Source organism: Psammomys obesus, unplaced genomic scaffold, assembly GCF_907164565.1.
Source record: "Psammomys obesus unplaced genomic scaffold, mPsaObe1.curated_primary_1811, whole genome shotgun sequence".
NCBI lineage: Eukaryota > Metazoa > Chordata > Mammalia > Rodentia > Muridae > Psammomys > Psammomys obesus.
In genome coordinates, this window is record NW_026596445.1 from 1,547,758 (window position 1) to 1,570,189 (window position 22,432).

At 34.4% G+C, this 22,432-nt stretch overlaps 1 protein-coding gene across 1 annotated transcript in view; it reads right to left on the minus strand.

Moving 5' to 3' along the window:
* Positions 1-22,432, minus strand: part of Pcdh11x (protocadherin 11 X-linked) — a 625,310-nt gene that overhangs the window by 345,951 nt on the left and 256,927 nt on the right. The window contains exon 4 of the mRNA XM_055598246.1: positions 3,563-3,643. Within this exon, the coding sequence (XP_055454221.1) occupies positions 3,563-3,643 (81 nt within the window). The remainder of the gene's footprint in view (positions 1-3,562; positions 3,644-22,432) is intronic.

A 22,432-nucleotide genomic window follows, 5' to 3' on the forward strand; every position in this document is an offset into this window, starting at 1 on the left:
CACAGTAATACTACATATAGGGTGTACCTTATCAGTCTAGGTTATACCTCATTTTAAATGACACATTTTTATGGTAATTTGAAATTGAGTTGAAGACTCAAGGTTTAAAACAATAGAGAATGTCAGATTATTAAAAACACTCAGGCAAAATGCACACACATTGTCAAAATTGTCATATGCTTCTGTAGGTATTTTGTGTTAATTAACAAACCAAAAACTTAAATTGCACATCGTATGGTAGAATAGAACAAAGAGTAAAAACTTTTCTCTACAAAATGCATCTTAGTGAGTTCTCTTATTTGTGGAGGGCAAATGTCTAATTCTGTCTAACATTTTTTTTTCTTTGGCCCAGAAAGAAATGTATTGCCTTCCACTTACAGAGACTAGATATCTAAAATTAAGGTGCCAGAGCCCCTCTTAAGGCAAAGAGGAAAGATTTTCTCCCAGGCTCTCAGATAGCTATCTTTTCGCTGGTTCTCCATACTATCTTTCTTCCATATGGGCCTTAATTCTGAATATGCTGTTTAACTTTTAACTGTGCAAAAGCATAATAACTTTTGTTATGTTGGTCGATTAAATTTAGACATTATAACACATATGTTGAAATCATGTATGAGTAGTTGTATACCTCATTTACAGAATATCAAACTTGTATGGGCCTTAAGCAACTTTAAATATACAAATGAAAAATAAGGTGTACTTTTTTTCTCAATTTTTCTGTTCTGCAGATTGTCAGTTACACAAATATAGACTGAATCATATTTTCACAATGTATTATCAGTTCTCCCCAAATGTCTTGAGAATGAATAAGAAGAACTGCAAATGTGATAGAACATGAAATTTAGTGAAACATCAAATTTAGACCTGAGTAATTTAAATGTTATGAAAATTTGAAGTTGTTGGTTTGAAATTTGTATTAAAAATTAATCATTTGTTCTTGCAGGGAACAAATTAATTCTGTAATTCTAAAGACATAGTCTAACTATATGCAATATTGTGGTATGTTATTATTAAGTAACACATGATTTCATAGATTTTCAAGGTATATAAAGATAAGTAAATGTGAGTTTTATCCAATTATATAAATTTCCATTTATGTGCCTACATTTTTAGAATTTATTTTCCCAGTAACCAATTTTAAAACATTTGAAAATGACTAAATAGAAGACAGTGGATAATTAATTTGATGTCCTGTAATTAGTCTTGATTTTTACCTTAGTAATTTCGGTGTAGTATTGGTAATTGACTACAGAACTTAATCTATGATAAGCAAATGAGCTGAAGTAATCCTCCACATAGGTCCTTTAAATTATTAACAGTAAATTAATTGGGCAGATAAAAACAAACTCCATAGAAAGTGCTTATACCTTGTACTCTGCAGCTTAGGGTTTGAAAGGGTCCTTACGGGATGGGGGGCAACAACTTGAATGGAGTTGCTTGTCGTGTTTTATATGTCCTGATTAAAATGAGAAAAATCCACTTTGAAAATTCTTCAAACTTGAATAATTATTCAAATTTGCAGGCAAATGGTGGGACCTTGAAAAGATCATCCTGAGTGAGGTATCTCAGAAGCAGATAGATACACATGGAATATTCTCACTTAGAAGTGGATACTAGACCTATAAGATAGGATAAAAATACTAAAATCTGTACACCTAAAGAAGCTAAACAAGAAGACCCTGTGTAAGATGATCAATCTTCACTTAGAAAGACAAACAGGATGGACATTGGAAGAAGGAGAAAACAAGAAACAGGACAGGAACCTACCACAGAGGGCCTCTGAAGGCCTATACCTAGCAGTGTATCAAAGCAGATGCTGAGACTCGTAAGTAGATTTTGGACAGAGTTCAGGGAATCATACAAAAGACGGGGGAGTTAGTAAGACCTGGAGAGGACTGGAGTGCCACAAAGAGAGCAACAGAACCAAAAAAATCTGGGCACAGAGGTCTTTCTGAGACTGATATTCCAACCAAGGACCATTCATGGATATAACCTAGAACCCTTGCTCAGATGTAGCCTATGGCAGCTCAGTATCCAAGTGGGTACCCTAGTAAGGGGAACAGGAACTATCTCTGACATGAACTCAGTGGCTGCTTCTTTGACTCTCCCCTCCGCCGAGGGAGGAGCAGCCTGGCCAGGCCACAGAGGAGGACAGTGCAGCCAGTCCTGATGAGACCTAATAAGCGAGAGTCAAATGGAAGGCAAGGTAGTCCTCCCCTATCAGTGGACTGGGAGAGGGGCATGGGAAGAGATGAGGGAGGAAGGGTGGTGTTGGTAGGGATTGAAGGAGGGGGTTACAGCTGGTCTACAAAGTGAATAAAATCCAATTAATGGAAAAAATAAAAATTAAAAAAAAGAGCTCAAATGGCTAGTTCCTTGAACAAATTGGAGTAATCTCCATAAAAAAAATTTGCCTAACATAAAAACAAATAATGCTATATATTTTGCTAAACCTACCTTAGTTAAATCATATTTTAGAAAAAAACTCATATTCAATTCTTTCATTCAATATACATAGTTTGACAAACTTTATTCTAAAGGATTGTGGGTGCCTTACAATCATGGCCTCTCTTACATTTTCCTCTTCCTCTCCTGTTAATCTCTGTAACATTTTCCAAAGAAATGCAATTATCTGACTTTTTTACAATTTATTCACTTTGTATCCTGGTCTTAGTCTTCTCCCTCATTTCGTACTGGTCCCACCCTCCCTCCCTCTTCACTCCTATGGACCCCCCCCCAACCCAAGTCTTCTGATAAGGGAGATTCTTTTCCCCTTCTATCGGACCTTAGCCTATCAGGTCTCATCAGGACTGTCTGGATCCTCTTTTTCTTTGGCCTAGTGAGGCTACCCTGTCAGGGGGAGTTAATCTATCTGAGCCAAGGGAGGACTTCAGAAACTGATGAATCAACCAAGGACCACGCATGGTGAGTACCTAGAACCCTTGCTCAGATATAGCCCATGAGCTGCCAAGTCTCCATGGGGATTCCTAGTAAGGGGAACAAGGCAGTCTCCGGCATGAACTCAGTTGCCTGCTCTTTCATCACCTCAGTACCTGCCTATTTTTATCTAAAATCTTATTTATTAGGGAAGTCTACCAATTAGAAAAGGAGACTTAATGTCTCTTATAAATTTATACTTAATACATCAACTCTTCTTAGAAATATTGCTTTAGGAATTTTAAGCTATGTGACAGTTCTGCCCCTTTTCTTCCTATTATCTAACTCAGAGATCATAGTAATTATGTCACTGTTTGATTTCTGATTTTGGTACCCACTGACTTTTTTTTAATTCACTATAAAATTTGTATCAATCCAGAAATTATATACACCTCCCTTATATTTTCTCTGAACAGAGCTTAAACTTGAATAATTTTATGAATCTTTGAATTTTCATAAATTGTATGTTATACACTAATGAGTTTATATACCATGATGTCTGTTAATCTGTGTTTTTTGTTTGTTTGTTTGTTTTAATAGACCAAAATATTGCTTTGGAGGGAAAGTTTCAATTTGCCTACAAAAGGAGTAGGGAGGAAATGTTAAAACAATGTCTCTTTCATACCTGTGGGTGAGGATGAGTCCAGATTTCCACAGTTGTTGCCTCTTTCATGGGGGTGTGAGATCGTACTACTTCCTTCATTGACTACATAAAGGGAAAATAGAGTATTTTAAGCTACTTGTTAAACCTTAGGGGCATAAAAATACATGCACCCAATGTATTCACACAGACATTATACACAAACAAATGAGAAAATTATCTTTTTAAAGAAACAATATTTTATGTAACAAATGCGTTATTATGGGCTACAACATGCTGGTTCTGCCAAGTCCTATAAATAAAGTGTGAAACAGAAAACGTTTTATATTCTCATGGAGATTTTATCCAAATATAATGAATTTATTTGTTGCATATGAACAAATGTGTGAAGAACAACTTAAACTATTTAAGTCAAAGTTTAAGTTAGAAAAATTTTATTTTCAGATAAAGATCAAATCATGAATACTATTAAAGGTTACTTTTGTTGTCACATAAATATACATAACTTGCTAGTATTACTAGACTAAACAGACATCATCATGTTTCAACTTAGAAAAACCCAGCAACCATGAGAGCCAGAATTCAAAATGAAACACCATACCAGCAGATTTTTCTCATGAGAAAATAAAACTAAGAAAATGAAATGAAGCAATAAGCAGATAAAATTTTGAAAAATTCATCTTTAATCTAGACCTACTCATTAATGGTCACTGAATACAATTAATTTTGTTTATAGAAACTGATAACATGTATCAAGAAAAAATAAACTTAATAATATCTTTTTAGTAAATAATATTACACAAAAAGTTATGAACATTATGGCGTTCACTATAAAAGGTATTTTAGAAAGGAGAAATGACCTAAAATATGTTTCCTTGTCTCTCAATCACTTAACAGATGTTACCAACAATAATCATCTGTTCAGTATTTGAAAAATCAATGCTAAGTTTGAAATGACTAAATATCTACTTGTATGAAATGCTTCCATGGACAAAAAGAGCCAAGAATAATTTTAAAATGTTGCAAACATTAACAATTATGATTGATGAATGGCAATATATGTATGACAAGAAGAAGTTCACGTAATCATAAATATAGTAACATATTTGATATTCAAAGTGTAATTAGTTGTTGTATTAATTGTCACTGTTGAACATATTTTAATGTCATTTGTTATTGAAACAGTAGAATCAATAATGAACATTATTCATTCTTGTGTACTGAATTACGATTTTGTAAAATTTTGTCAAAATTGCATATTAAATAGCCTGACTATATAAACATTTGAATGATAAAAAATATTTATACAGGTATTTTGAGATTGATGCTGAAATTGCAGTTTTACTGAATGAGAAGGAAAACTCTGATTATTATTTTTACCAAACAATGAATCATACTGTGAAATAAATTTTGCTATAGTCTTGATATTTCTTAATAAATCAAACTACAAGTATGTAAAATAGTGTTTATATGTAAAACTTAAACTGAAGTAAAGGCATTTTGAAGAGTAAAGTACTTCAAATTGGAAGTCTTGTCAACTTTATTTATAGATCCACTGTCAGGAGAAGATGAGGGAAGGGCCTACAGCCAGGATACAAAGTGAACAACTGGTAATTCATAATAATAATAACAGGAAGAAAAAAATCTCTACCCACACACAAATTTCATGTGAGCTTTGACAAATATTCAAGTAAAGACAGTTACCTAACCTGAAATTAGAAATAGTTAATCTTTAATGTACTGATTTGCTAAGGGGAAAATAAAGAAAATAACCTAATGCTTTTCTCATTCATCATCCAAAGGACCTAAAATTGTTGATGTTAAAGTTTATCTTTAGTTGTCTGTGGATGAAGATAATTTAGACCTGAGAAGAAAAATTTCATACAACTCCTGTACCAGGATGAAATTGTTCTCTATTAATATTGCTTGCATGCCATCAGTACAAATTTTGGTGAAAATTCATTTTCTCTTTGATCACACAAGTATGTTTATTCCTTTAAAGGAAGATATTGCTAAACCATCAACTACAGAAACTAGAAAAACATATTGTGTAACAGTAAGTAAGTAAGTAAGTAAGTAAGTAAGTAAGTAAGTAAGTAAGTAAGTAGTCTAAGCAAGAAAGGATGATAGAGTTTGGAAATAAAGGATAGGAAGGACTTTTTATTTCTATTTTATGATTTTTCATAGAAGGCAATATATTCAAATTGTGGAGAAATCAGTGTGCTCAGCATTTTAATCATCTTGAATACACTGCTGCCCTACATGTAAAAGAATGGTAAGAAGAAATGTATGTAAAAATGAACTAAATATGCACTTTAGATGTACCTGAAAATTAGGCTAGAAACTATATACAGGAAGCAAATTTGAAACATTTTAATATGACTGAAAAAAATCATTTATAGGCTAAAGATTTACAATTGCCTTAATCTTGGAAGTCATATTTAATTAAAAAAATAAAGCAGAGATCTTTGTTTTTTTGTATGCATATTTAAACAACCTGATTGAAACAGAATCTATCAATTATGAGTAGCTAAATGAATATCTGGACAACTTCCTGTTAAATACACAATGCTAAATTAAAATGTTCATTGAATTAAGTAAGGATGATACATTAAGGATTTAAGAGTTAAAAAAAAGTATGAATAGATCTTTCCCAGTTAACTTTGGTAACTGCTTTATAATATACTTTAATATTAAAATATGCAAAAGTTTGTTGAAAAAATTGTACAAACACACTAATGAAAAGGTCAAGTAAGATCTACAGACTTGCAAGTGTTCTGTTACTACTCTTTCCTCTCATACCAATACTCCCAATTATATGAATGAGGAAAGCATGTCACAGAATGGTGTTATAATATAAAACTTTACACGTTTCACTGCAATGTAAATGAGACAAATTGCAGTTATTGAAAACCACAGTACTTAAATATATTGTTTGACTGCTTTAGGAAAATTAAATATTATTGATGCCTTCTGAGACCCCCCTCCCAAAGTCCCAAACCTTGGTACTGCCTCTCTCTTATGCTCAGCCTAGGTGTAGGAAAATTTATTGGCCAATCAGTGATAATTTTGGATTCAAGGTTACACAACATCACTTGGTTTACATGAAAATGGGCTTTTAAGACAGTAAAGATCTCATGGGACAAGCAACTAACATTTGAATACATAGTAGCTGCAGATCATCTATAACAGTGCCCTTTTTGTCAGGTAAATAATTGTTAGTTTATATATTACCCCAAACATCCATGCAACATCTTCCCTTTTGTCTTCTACTTATTTTAGGCTGGGTCTATAATGATACCACAGAAAAGTACAGGACTAGCCCAAAATAACTAAAATTAGCAAGTTCATTAAATATACATAAATATAGTACATGATTTGGCTACAAATGTAGGCCTGTAATTAATTTAAGACACACTATGTATTGTTAGCAATAGATACAATCACTGATGAATAACAATGTTTCCATGTGTGTCTGCCTATCTTTGTATACCTCTTTCCCATAATATACCTCCTAGTTATAGATGATGCTACATATATTAATGGGAAGACATTCACCCAAAAGTTTCTGTTCCAACCATCATGGTAAATTCAGTCAGTGGTACACCTAAAAGTTTTCTTTACTAATTCTCTAGCCTTCTCTCAGCTTAATCAAGTTGACTATCAAGATGACATATCATAATTGGTTAGTGATACCTTTTTCAAGCAGTAGTGAATGAACCACAATTTAAATCTGAACCATGCGTATTGTGAAATAAGCAAAATTTAAAATCAATACAATTTTACATGACAAGGAGAGATTTGAAATTACTGGCACACGATGAGTAAGGACACTCATGATCAAGTACAAATGAGTGATTTAGTAGTACCTACATTACTAATCTTTCAAAATATGCAACACTGTCATAAGAGTAGATCATCAGTAAACTTTGTGGGATACAAATGTAAAGGATATACCAGATCAAATTTCACTAATAATTCTACATGGAATATACTGTTTCATTATTTTTAAACAACTAAAAATAAAGTAATGAAACCTTGTCCTCAGATTACATTACAAATGCAATGTAAAAAAAGAATGAACAAAAATTTTAAAGTCGGCCATTTGTCACATAGTCTACAGTGACAAAACATGAATTGAAAACTTGAAGTTAAAGAATAGTGTTAGAAATATGTGGAAAGTAGGTACCTTTTTCAAATAGTAGTGAATTAAGAAAATATTTTATATGTGAATTTAAGTAGAGACAGAAAGATATCAATAAACTGACCAGGGAAGAAAACCTCAGAAAATTTAGATGGCATGTGAGATTTAGCAAATTTAGTAGAATTTAGCGAAACTAAATTTCTTACATGCCATCTTGTTTGATAGGCTTAGTATGTTTCTTCAAGAGCAAAAGGGGACAGTGTGACAAGAAAAAAAAGATGAAGTAAATAGATATAAATTAGACTATAGAAAAGATACAACACCTATTAGGTAGAACTTTTATTCAGTGATTTGAGTGCTTTAGCATTGGATCACCAACAAAGACTTTCTAGGTCTATGAGAGCCAGGCTGAAAGGCAGATACACTCTGGATTACAGAATTATGTGACTGGACTATAGACACACCCTTAGAATACACCTTTAATCCCAAATAATGAAGGGAAGGTTAGTTTATAGAAGGAAGCAGTCATGCTTGAAAGTGATTTCTAATTGAGTGGCAGACAAAGTGATGAGAAAGATTTGACAGAATGAAGCAGAAATAGGATATGCCCAATTCTCACAAGAACATGACAGGAACAATAGTCTGCTTAACAGAAGCACAGGAAGAGAAAGGAAAGTTATTTATCAAGAGTTTCTTACTTGTACAATTTTAGCAAGACAGGTTGCAGAGAAAATAACCTAGACACATATGAAAATAGAATGAGCCAGAGAATGAGAAGGACCCAGAAGATTAAAACATATTGCCAAAATTAGTTTGTGGCCAAAGAGAGCAATTTAGGCAGAAGCCGGTTTGAATCACTTAGCTTGCAGAAGAGTTTAGGGCAGAACAGCTGAGTTAAATCAAACAGCAAGAGTTCAGAAAAAGATAAACAAATTTAGGCACAATTCTCCTCTTATCTGCTCATCTCAGGAAATAAAAACAACATTTACACTATTAGTTAGTACAGACTTTTTTGAGTACTGTAATTATTTTAACAATTATTCTGAGTATTATTGTAATACACAGAAAAATTATAAACATCAATGATCATCTGTTAGTCTAGCTGAAAAATAAATTAATCATAAAGTGAGTGATACCATCTAAAACTATTTCAATAATCCTGGAGAGACACACTGGTAGCTAATATCAGATTGGGTGTACTATAGGTAGTCAAAATGGGATGGTAAAGTCAACAGTAGTTCAAAGAGTATTGGATACGTGCTGTGGATAAAGGAAAACAGTTGAAAATGAACTCAAGATTTTGAAATTTCAGTTGAAATAGTGAAGCTCATAATTAAGTTTGAAAAAGAGAAAACAGGAGCTGAAACTTGAGACTGTTAAATTAAAAAGGTATATGAGAACATTGGGGTCTTTGAAAAATATCCCAGGGGAACATCAATGTTAGAGGGTAGGAAGTTTCTATGAGGAGATTGCTATTTACTGACCTTGAGTTTAAAGAAACAATAGACTAAGGTCAAGAAAGCCTCCGGCTGATCCCTGTTTTCTCACTCCTCTGGTGTCCAACCTCTTTGCCTTTCTGAATGGGAAATGAGCATCTTAGCCAGAGTCCTCCTTCCTGATTAGCTTCCTCTGGTGTACTGATTTCAGTAGTTTATCCTATATTATATGGAACCTACCAGAGAAGGTCTCTGAAAGGCTCTACCCTGCAGGGTATCAGAGGCAGATGCTGAGACTCATAGCCAAACTTTGGGCAGAGTGCAGGAATTCTTATGAAAGAAGTGGGAGAAAAGTAAGAACTGGAGAGGACAGGAGCTCCACAAGGACAGAGACATATCCTAAAAGTCTGGGCACAGGGGTCTTTTCTGAAACTGATACTCCAGCCAAGGGCCACTCATGAAGATGGTCTGGAACCCTGCAAGGTGGTAGCCTATGGCAGTTCAATGTCCAAGTGGCTTCCATAGTAATGGGGACAGGGACTTTCTCTGACATAAACTGATTGGATTACTCTTTGATCATCTTCGAGGAGGGCCTTACCAAGCCACAGAAGAAGATAATGTAGCCACTCCTGATGAGACCTGATAGACTAGGATCAGAGGGAAGGGGAGGAGGACCTCCCTTATCAGTGGAATGGGAGAGGGACAAGAGTGAGAAAGAAGGAGGGTGGGTTTGGGAAGGAAGGAGGGAGGGAAGTACAGGAGGTATACAAATGAATAAACTGTAATTAATAAAAATAAAAATAATAAAAATAAAAAACCAGCTGAAACAAATAATTGGTATAGGTGTGATCTATTTATTCAAATCCTGGAAATAGGTCAATTGAAATTTTAACGTGAAATAATAACTGAATATGGCAAACTAGTATTGAATTTGATAACTATAGCTTCTGGTTAAGAGTATAGAGTATAATATATGTTTTCCACTGGGCTCTCAAAACATCTCTTTTATTCTTAAATACTATTATTCCTGATTTTGATTTGAATAACTGAACAAAAGAAAGACATGATGAAAGTAGAGATTCCTCCTCCACTGCTGGTGGGAGTACAAACTTGTACAACCACTTTGGAAATCAATCTAGCACTTTATCAGAAAATTGGGAATAGTGCTGCCTCAATATCCAGCTATACCTCTCCTGGACATAAATCCCAAAGATGACCCACCATTTAATAAGGACCTTTGCTCAACTATGTTCATAGGAGTTTAATTTGTAATATTCAGAATCTGGAAACAACCTAGATGTACCTCAGTGGAGGAATGGATACAGGTACGTAGTGGACTACTACTCAGCTATTTAAAAAAAAAAAAAGGAAATCATAAAATTTGCAGGCAAATAGATGGATTTAGAAGAAAATTTCCTGAGTGCGATAACCCAGAAACAGAAAAACAAGAAACGTACATACTCACTTATAAGCTGATATTAGCCATATAATATAGGATAGCCACCTATAGACCTAAAGAAGCTAAATAACAAGGAGGACCCTAGGTAAGGTGCTTAAATCTCATTCAGAATGGCAAATAGTATAGACACAAGAAGTGGTGGAAGAGAGGAATCCGAATGGGAGCCTAGGATACAGGGTCTTCTGAAATGATTAACCCAACAGGGGTTTGAAACAGATGCTGAGACTCACAGCCAGTCTTTAGGCAGGTGCAGGGAGCCTTATGGAAGAAGAAAGGGGTGGGAAAAGAGGACCATGGAGGGGACAGGAGCCCTGCAAGGAGACCAACAAAACTAAAATATGTGAGTCCAGGGGTTCCTGAAGAACCTGTTGTACCAACTTAGGACCATGCACGGAGAGGTCATAGACCCCCTGTTTAGATGTAGGCAATGGGCAGCTCAGTCTCCATGTGGATCTCTGAGTGAGGGAGCAGGGAATGCCACTATCATAAACTCAGGTGACTGGTATTGGATCACTCGCTCCTGATGATGCAGCCTTGCCAGGACATGGAGGAAGAGGATCCAGGCTGTCCTGACAAGACTTAACTAGCTACGAGCAGATGGCCATAATGGAAACCTCCCCCTTTCAGTGGACAAGGGGAAGGGTAAGAGAGTAGGAGGTTGGGACTGAGGGTAGTTGAGTAAGGAAATTTCAATCAGGATATAAAATGAATAAATTGTGAAGAAAAAATAAAAAGTAAAAGTAAAAGTAAATAAATAAAGAGATGAGTCATGACGAAAAAGAAAACAAGTGATTCATTTATAATACTACTTATTCATTATATAAGTTATGTAAAAAGGCATTTTCTTGGTGATAAACTGTATTTATTATTATTATTACTATTTACAATTTATTCACTTTATATTCCAGTTGTAGCCCCCTCCCTCATCTCCTAACAGTCCAACCTTCCCTCCCTCTTTCTTCCTTATCTCTTTTCCCTAGTCCACTGATAGGGGAAGTCCTCCTCCCCTACTGTCTGATCCTAGCCAATCAGGTTCCATCAGGTGTGCCAGGATCCCCTTTCTCTGTGGGCTCCCTAGTCACCACATCAGGGATCAAGTGATCAAGGAGCAAGCAAACAAGTTAGTCAAAGACTGTCTCTTCTCTTAATAGAGAACCCACATAGAAGCTTAGATGTCCCATCAGGACAGCCTGAATCCTTTTTCTTTGTGGGCTGACTAGGTCACCTCACCAGGGAGATGTGATCAAGAATAGGCAACTGAGTTCATGTCAGAGGCTGTCTCTTTTGTATGGTCTTTTTGGTTGGTGTATCATTTTCTGCCCACTGGGCCTTGCTTATTTTTGGCTTTGTTGGTCTCCTTGTGTAGCTCCTGCCCTGTCCTTGTCCTTCTATATCCCTTTTCTTCCATAAGACTGCCTGCTCAAGCCAAACTTTGGATAAACTGTATTTCTTAAAATCAAGCCTTTAAATATTTCTATTTCATGTGTTTTTCTGTGATCCCTCCAGTATATAGCTGAGAATTTTCAACACATATTCAACATATATGTTCTCTGTAATCCATTGATAACAGAGAACCATTGATAATAGAGCCATTTATAATAAAAAAAAAAAAACAGGTTCAGATGAGTTAAACTTTTCAAATATTTGCTGTCCATGCTGATCTTCATATTTATTAATATGACAGAAAAGCAAAAATGATTATTAATTATGACACTATTATCTTCTAAAATTAATAGCTAATCTTAGGAAAGAAGGGGGAGATAGTAAGACCTGAAGAGGACAGGAGCTCCACAAGGAAAGCGACAGAACCAAAAAATCTGGCCATAGGGGTCTATTCTGAGACTGATACTCCAACCAAAGACCATTCATGGATTTTACCTAGAACCCCTTCTCAGATGTAGTCAATGGCAGCTCAGTATTCAAGTGGGTTCTCTAGTAAGGGGAACAGGGACTGTCTCTGACATGAACTCTGTGGCTGGCTCTTTGAACACCTTTCCCTGACAGGGGAGCAGTCTTGCCAGGCCACAGAAGTGGACAATACAGCCAGTCCTGATCAGACCTGATGAGTTAGGATCGAACAGAAAGGGAGAAGGACCTCCTCATCAGTAGACTTGGATAGGGTCATAGGAGGAGATGAGAGACAAAGGGTGAGATGGGGAGGGAATGAAGAAGGGGGTTACAGCTGAGATACAAAATGAATAAACTGTAATTAATATATAAAAATAAAAAATTAATAAAGAATTAATAGTGTATGGATTATTCCACTTTCTGGGAAAAGCTGATAAAAGTGATTTTCTTATTTAATGAATATATTTATCTTTGTTATTAATGGTAATGAATAATTATTGACTACACCTATATTTTATGAAATGTTTAATCTCTAGATTAGTTTAAAAACTAGAAATATTCAGAACATTTATGTTTTAGCATAATTAACTGTGTTTTATGTATAATTGAATGTTTTGATAAATTACTTAAATTGCTCCATGATTACATCTCAAAAGAGGAAAAGTTCTTCACCATCCTTGTTAAATCAAAATGAAAGTCAGCTATACTTAAATTATTGAATAAGCGATCAAATATAGAAAGTTTGTAACATAAAGACATCAGAAACCTAGACTGAATAGTCAACAGTTTAAATGATCAATTTACCAGAGTGCACAAGGAATGTGGGAACTTACTATAAATGCTCACTGTGGTAATAATATGACTATAAAAAACAGGTATTTCCAATTTTGAAATGCAAAGCAGTGTTTATTAATCGAAAGTTAATTTGAAGCATGTTGATCAGTGATTAATTTTCTTTGTGAACATTATTGTAAAAGAAGTTGTCATTATTGAGCAGAGTTTAAAAATATCAAGGACCACAGCAGAAGCTATTGATTTATTCAATCATATTCTAATAAAAATATACAGAACATTTTTCTCCCTTGTTAAAGGAAGTAGTCTTTTCAGGTATACATAGTTTGGGGTTGAATTTTCATATCTGTACTCATAGTATTTTAAGAAAGTGAAACTTATTATATCTGTGTCAAGATACCCTTGTATGAAATATAAATTTAGATATTCTAAATCATGGAATTAACTTTAGTTAGTTTGAACTTTAGAACAGCTTATGATTTTATGTATAAACTCATAAAGTTTAATTTTAAAATGGATATAGTTTCTGCATTTAGAACTGGATCTTATTCTGGAAAGAATATTCTCTACTACATTACACACTGAATGAATGTATGCAATGGCAAATGAAGGAATGGAATAAAGTTAAACTTGGAAGATTAATGAAGATTTACTTTTTGAACAACTCAGCACATTGAGTGAAAATATCTACATGCCTATGACTCATCTAATCCATTAAGTTCTGTGGAATTTTTTTCTCTTTTTATTTTTTTTATTATTTACAGTTTATTCACTTTGTATCCCAAGCTGTAGCCCTTTTCTTTGTCCCCTCCCAATCCCACCCTTCCTCCTTCATTTCCTCCCATGCCCCTCCCCAAGTCCACTGATAGGGGAGGTCCCTCTCTCCTTCCCTCAAACCCTAGCCTATCAGGTCTCATTGAGACTGGCTTCATTGTCTCCCTCTGTGGCCTGGTAAGGTTGCTACCCCCTCGGGGGGGGGGGGCGGTGATCAAACAGGCACCCACTGAATTCATGTCAGAGACAGTACCTGTTACCCTTACCAGGGAACTAACTTGCACACTGAGCTGCCATGGGCTACATCTGTGGAGGGGTTCTAGGTTATCTCCAGGCATGGTTCTTGGTTGAAGTTTCAGTCTCAGAAAAGACCCCTTTGGACAGATTTTTTGGTTCTGTTGCTCTCCTTGTGGACCTCCTGTCCCCTCCAAGTCTTTCTATAAGAAGGTGAAGACAGAAAGTCCTCTGGCATTTTCAGAGGGTCTTAAAGTCACAGTCAAATCTACTGCAATGAACATAAGCAGCAAGTAAAAAGAATCTTTGAAATTTCTCATTTTTGTAAGACTCGATCTGAGGAGTCTATTACTTAGATGAATCCCAAATTTCTAGAAAGCTAACACCCAATTAAGAGCCAAATGTCAATGTTTTTTCTTTTTCATTTTTAAGCTTACTGTGTGCCTGTTTGAGTCCATGATAAGATGCCAAAACATAAATAAATAAATAAATAAATAAATAAATAAATAAATAAATAAATAAATAAATAAATGAATAAACACACACACACAAACAAGCAAACATGTATTCTGGTTCATTCTCTTACTTTTTTCTTCACTGTCTTTTACTGCTAATATTTTGACATTATTATCATCATTATTATTTTCAGTTTATTTACTTTGTATCCTAGTTGTAGCTCTTTCCATCATCTCTTCCAGATCCTACCCTCCCTCCTTCTTCCTCCACCATATGTCTTACCTAGTCCATAGATTGCAGAGATCCCCCTCCTCTACAGGAAGAGAGGTTCCATCAAGGTTACCTGGATCTTCTTCCTGTGTGGTCTGGCTAGGTCACTGGCTAGAAAGAAGTGATCAAGAAGCAGGCAACCGAATTCATATCAGAGACTTTTTCTCCTCTTACTAGGGAATCCACATGGAGTTTGAGCTTTCTATGGGCTACATCTAAGTAGGGTTCTAGGACCTCTCTATAGTCTTTGGTTGATGCATCAGTCTCTACAGTCCTCACCTGGACCCATTTCTCTCTCTCTCTCTTTTTATTTCTTTTTTTTTTTTTAGTATTTTGATCTCCTTGTGGGTCTTCCATCCCCTTGAAATCCCTTTGTATCACCCTTCTTCCATAAGACTCTCTGTGCTCTGTCCAAAGTTTGGCTGAGTCTCTGCATCTGCTTTGATCTCCTGCTTGGGGGAGTTTTTAAGAGGACACTTGTAGTAGATTTCCCATCTTGTTCCCGCTCTTCTACCATTTCCAGGGTCTACCCTGTTTACCCTTCTGAATGAGGATTAAGTACCTCTTCTAGGGTCCTCGTTGCTTAGCTTCTTTTGGTCTATAGATTTCAGTATGTTTATCCTGTATTATATGGCTAATATCCACTTATAAGTGAGTATATAACATGCTTGTCTCTCTGCTTCTGGGATACCTCACTTAGGATGAGCTTTCCTAGTTCCATCTATTTGGAAGCCCTCTCTTTTTTGAAGGAAAACTGAAAAGCAGGAATTCTAATGGATAAGGGAGGTTGCTGTGAACGGTTGGAGGAGAATCTGTGTTCAGGATGTATTGTATGAGAGATTATATTTCAAGTTCAAAATTAAAAGTAATGCAAAATATATCTAATGTCAACTCTACAAAAGCAATTCAAGAGAAATTTATTTTTAACAAAGATTTCCTAATAATGTTGAAAATGTTTCTTTAAGTAGATCTACAATATGATTAAAAGAAACACACATTGAAATACCAGGGCAAATACTTGTCCACCTGTTAGCACTGAAAAACAACACTGGAATAAGGACAAATTTTATATCTGTAAAAAAATCGAGTCATAAAAATAATTTAATAAATGCAATATAATACATTAATATATAATACTTTGATTTCAATAGATAGCCAAAATATTTGAAAAATACAACTTTATCATTTTATAAACATTTTAATAAACTAGGACTGATAGACAAGCTTCTCAACTTGAAAGTTTAAAAAGCTTTCTGCTTGAGATTGAGAAAATGGTGATACTCATATATGTTACTTTTGTTCATTATTGCTCATAAATTATTAGCAAACATGATAAATTAGCAAACAAACAATATATTTAAGGACCAAAGAAGAGTACATTTTTATATCTGCAAGAGACAAAATTAATAACATGTAACAATCCAGAGAATCTGCAGAACAACACAAATAATTCATGAGTACATTTTTGGAGACTGTATGTTATTGGGTAAAGGATATACACAGTGATTGCATTCTTATGTTAAGGGAAAATAGCTAGAAAAATAATCTATTTACAGAATTTAAGTCAATTGAAATAAAGTACCTTAGGACCAGAACAAATATAACCTTGCCAAAGATTTCCATACAATAAGTATATTGCCACAAAAAGTGATATCTGAATACATATATAAATAGAGTCCTTTAAGTTCATCTTATAGTTAATATCTATTTATTTATTTGTTAATTTATTTATTATAATTTATTCACTTGTATCCAGATTGTAGCCCTCTGTCAACTCCTCCCATTCCCACCCACCCTCCTACTTTTTCCCTATGCCTCTTTCCTAGTCCACTGATAGGGGAGGACCTCCTCCCCTTCTATTTGTTCATAGCCTGTCAGGTTTAATCAGAGCTGCTCATCATCTTTCTTTCTGTTACTTTCTAATAAACAAATATACTTTGAAATTATGAACTGAAAATGTGTTCAATATGCCTAACCTATTGTAACCTTGGTTTACCATGCCAGTGCATTGTATAATATAACTTGCTCTCTCTTTAGATTGTGCAAATGACCAAAAGATGGTGTATTAAACAGAAGTCCAGAATTATTACACTGTCATCCTTCATTTTCATTAAGATATTTGACAAAATTGCCAAGTCAAGTCAATGAGTAAGGAAAATATTTCAACCAATACCTAGAAAACAATAGGAATAAGTCTACATATTTAATTTTAAATGAATGACTACTTATCCAAAGTCTACACACACACACAATCATATGTATTGTATTATAAAAGTACATTATAAGATAACTAAATGTCTAGAAAATTACCATAAGGTGAATCTATGTTAACTCAACATAAGCATGGTTAGTACAGACCTAAGCAAATGTTATTAAAGAAAATGTTTTGAACTCATAGCACTAAAATTGTATAGGGCTGGTTTAAGTAGTAACATTAAAAAATTCAGAACATATCAATAAAAATAATAATATCTAAATTAAACAATAGAATAAAATAACTTATTTAATTTTGTTATGTGACAAGTTAACTTAATGAAGAAATGGAAAAATAATTAAAGAGAAACTTCATCAAGTAAAAAGATAATAAAAATAAGCCTAACTTATGGTATCTACTTAAATGACTATAATTAAAGGAGAGGGAACATTTATTATCACCATAAAATATTGATGAAAATGTAAAGTAACTGGAAATCTCAAACACTGAGGAGACTAATATGGAATTTCATAGCAGAAATTCATATTTTTGGAAGATAAGTGTGACAGAGTTGGAGTATTTATTTTATCATTTAACCTCTCTTCATTCTAAAATGCCATCAACAGAGTCAAAAATTATAGATCATATAAAATATTAGGTGAGCAATAACAAGCTATGTCTATTATGTGCATTCAACATCCAGGTTCATGAATCATGCATAGAGCATATTCTTCAATCATTTGATTGTTAATTATCAAAAGCAGTAGTGTATGTGAAAGGAACACATCCAGGGACAGTGGCAATTTTATAGTCTTAAAAACTCTTCACTCCAATCATTATTTAAAATATATATACCCAGCTAACCAGGGCCCAGAGGAGTTTGTTGAGACTGAAGCATCAAAAATGATCATGCATGAACTAGACCTAGGTCCCATACAAAGATGTAGCAGATGGGAAGCTTAGGCCTCATGTGTATCTTCTAGTAAGGGAAGTGGGAAGCACATTGGACAGGGATACACTTGTCAGATTTTTGATCTCTTTCCCCTGGAGGGATTCCCTTCCCAAACCACAGAGGAAGAGGATACACTAAGTCCTGATGTAATTTGATGAGCTGGGCTAGATGGGAAAGGCAGCTCCCTTTTCTAAGGAAAAGGGAAGGGGAAAAGGGGTGAGAAGGAAGGGTAGGACTTGGAGAGGGGGTGGTATGGGGCAACAAAAAAATGTAAAATGAATATAGAATATACATACACATATGTATATGTTCATGTGAATTTATCAAGAGCACATTCCTAAAATTATGCTTCACATGATATCATAAAAGATACTTTTTATGTAGTTTAGGAAAATGTTTGAAATAGAACAATAATATCCTAATGTATGTATTATGAAAATTCGGTTGTTTCTATATTAGCTGTGTTGAGGAGGCAGTTCTAAAATATTCTATCACAGATTCTATTCTTGTATGGTAACAAGAAATACAATAATGTGCATAGTAGGGGAGAAAAAAACAATCATAGTAGGACTTATGCTGTCAAATCATATATCATGTTTAAACCAAGTTATTTGAAATTAGTTTATATGACAGCACCTGAATGTTTCTTTTAGCAAAATGAATGGTGCTCAATCATCATTTCTATGCTAAGGAATAAAATTTTGGCCTATATTAAATAGATTTAAATGAATAAAGCTCCCAATGAAATTGCTAAGTCTCTTATACAGAAAATAGGAATGCAAAATTGTGCTGATTCAATAAAAAATGGTAGAATATGAAAGAGACCATTTAAATTATAAAACGAAAATAAGATTGCATTGTAAATGTTTAATAATTAACCCAGTTATGTGTTTACATGGCCTTAATAACGTACTTAAATCCCAGATTGTATGTTCTTTACGACCATTTAAAGTTGTAATATTAATAATTCTAAAATAACCGTTCGCTTAAACTCCTCTTGGTTATGCTAGTGACAATGGCTAAACCTACAGGTTCCTTCTTGTTCTTGTTCTTGTTCTTCTTGTTGTTCTTGTTCTTGTTCTTCTTCTTTCTCTTTGGCTTTCCGTATAGAGTAGTGCTATGCAAAATGAAACTAATGAAAACCACAGCACAAACCATATTTAGAGCTTTGCATTGTCTAATAAAAGATAAAATGGAAATAAAATTTTGGAGAAATTAATCATAGTAATATGTTCACATTTAGTATAATATATGCAACATACCTAATGTGGCCATTTTAAATAAATACCAATGAGATACTTGACAATTTTTTTTTGTTTTGACTTGATACTCATTTTGTATTTAAACTGAAAATAGTTTTCAATTTATTTCAAATGCTCAACAGCCACACATATCTGGTAATTCAGTACTCTACAGATTTAGATGATTTTTACATTTTTTCATTCCTAAAGAGAGTGAAATTATTTGCATATTCATTTTGTGCCTACATGTTATCATAAAATATTAGTTGATATAGAAACTCAGTTAAAGACTTAACACAACAAAACTAAACTAAAAAACTTGCATAAGAAAAGAACTTCATGGATGTTTTGTGTGTGGGATATTTCTGATTTTATTTTGTCTTTGAGAGATGTATCAATTTCTGCAATAGTATCTTTAACATAAGAACACATCTAACATAAATCAGGACATCACCTAGCTAAAGCAATAAAGGAGATCAAGGGGATACAAACCGGAGAAGAAGAGGTCAAAGTGTCACTATTTGCAGATGATATGGTAGTCTACATGAGCGACCCCAAAAATTCAACCAGAGAACTCCCTTACCTGATGAACACCTTCAGCAAAGTAGCAGGATACAAAATCAACTCAAAAAAATCAGAAGCCTTCCTATATACCAAAGACAAAAGGGCCAAGAAAGAAATCAGGTTAACAACACCCTCCACAATAGCCACTAATAACATAAAATACCTTGGGGTGACTCTAACCAAGCAAGTGAAAGGCCTGCTGAAAAAAACTTTAAGTCTCTGAAGAAAGAAATTGAAGAAGATCTCAGAAGATAGAAAGATCTCCCGTGCTCATGGATTGGTAGGATTAGCATTGTGAAAATGGCCATCCTGCCAAAAGCAATCTACAGATTCAACACATTTCCCATCAAAACACCAACTCAGTTCTTTACAGACCTTGAAAGAAAGATTCTCAGCTTCATATGGAGAAACAAAAAAACCAGGATGTCCAAAACAATCGTGTACAACAACAGATCATGTGGAGGTATCTCCATTCCAGATCTCAAGCTGTACTATAGAGCAATAATACTCAAAACTACATGGAATTGGCATAGAAACAGAAAGGAGGATCAATGGAACTGAATAGAAGACCCAAAATCAACCCACACACCTATAAATACTTGATTTTTGACAAATAAGCCAAAAACATTCAATGGAAAAAAAGACAGAATCTTCAACAAATGGTGCTGGTCCAACTGGATGTCTATATGCAGAAAAATGAAAATGGATCCATATTAATCACCCTGCACAAAACTAAAGTCCAAGTAGATCAAAGACCTGAACATAAAACCAGATTCTCTAAATCGGTTAGAAGAAAAATTGGGGAAGCGCCTAGAACTCATTGGCACAGGAAAAAACTTCCTGAAAAGAACACCAACAGCACAGGCTCTAAGAGCAACAATAAATAAATGGGACCTCATGAAACTGAAAAGCTTCTGTAAAGCAAAACGAGATTGTCGTCAGAACAAAACGACAGCCTACAGACTGGGAAAGGATCTTCACCAAACCTATATCTGACAGAGGCTAGTATTCAGTATATATAAAGAGCTAAAAAAATTAAAAAGCGATAAATCAAATAATCCAATTAAAAATGGGGAAAAGAGCTAAACAGAGAATATTTCTGTAGAGAAATATAGAATGGCAGAGAAACACTTAAAGAGATGCTCAACATCCTTAGCCATCAGGGAAATGCAAATCAAAATGACCTTGAGATTTCACCTTACACCCATCAGAATGGCCAAGATGGATAACTCAAGATGGTTCTTTGTGAAAATCAACAAGATAGACAAGCCCTTAGCCAACCTAACCAAAAAACAGAGAGACACTATCCAAATCAGCAAAATCAGAAATGAAAAAGGACTACAAACACCGAGGAAATCCAAACAAACATTAGGTCTTACTACAAAAGCCTATATGCCATAAAATATGAAAATCTAAATGAAATGGAAAATTTTCTTGATAGATTCCATCTATGTAAATTAAGTCAAGATCAGGTAGAAATATTGAATAGTCCCATATCCCCCAAGGAAATAAAAGCAGTCATCAAAATCCTCCTTTCCAATAAAAGCTCAGGGACAGATGGTTTCAGCGAAGAATTCTACCAGACTTTCAGAAAAGAGCTAACTCCAATTCTCTTCAAAATATTCCGAAAAAAAAACAAAAAAAACTAGAATTACCCAACTCATTCTATGAAATCACAGTTACCTTGATACCTAAATCACACAAAGACCCAACAAAAAAAGAAAACTTCAGACCTATCTCTCTTATGAACATTGATGCAAAAATACTCAATAAAATACTTGCAAACTGAATCCAAGAACACATAAAATATATCGTCCACCATGGCCAAATAGGCTTCATCCAAGGAATGCTAGAGTGGTTCAATGTATGCAAATTCAACAATGTAATCCACCATATTAACCAACTGAAGGAGAAAAACTACACAATTATCTCCTTAGATGCTGAAAAAGCATTTGACAAACTCCAATACCCATTTATGTTGAAAGTCTTGGAGTGATCAGGGATACAAAGCACGTACCTAAACATAGTAAAGCCAATATACAGTAAGCCTAAAGCCGACATCAAACTCAATGGAGAGAAACTGAAATCAGAAACACGGCAAGGCTTCCCACTCTCTCCATATCTCTTCAACATAGTACTTGAATTCCTAGCTAGAGCAGTAAGACAAGTAAAGGAGATCAACAGGATACAAATCGGAAAGGAAGAGGTCCAAGTTTCACTATTTGCAGATGATATGATGGTATACCTGAGTGACCACAAAAATTCAACCAGAGAACTTCTTCAGCTGATACACCTTCAACAAAGTGGCTGGATAAAAAAAATAACTCAAAAAAACCAGAAACTCTCCTGTATACCAAAGAAAAAAGGCCAAGAACGAAATCAGGGAAACAACACATTTTACAATAGCCACTAATAACATAAAATACTTTGGGTGACTATAACCAAACAGGTGAAAGACCTGTTTGAAAAAAAAAACAAAAACTTTAAGTCTCTGAAGAAAGAAATTGAAGAAGATATTAGAAGATCGAAA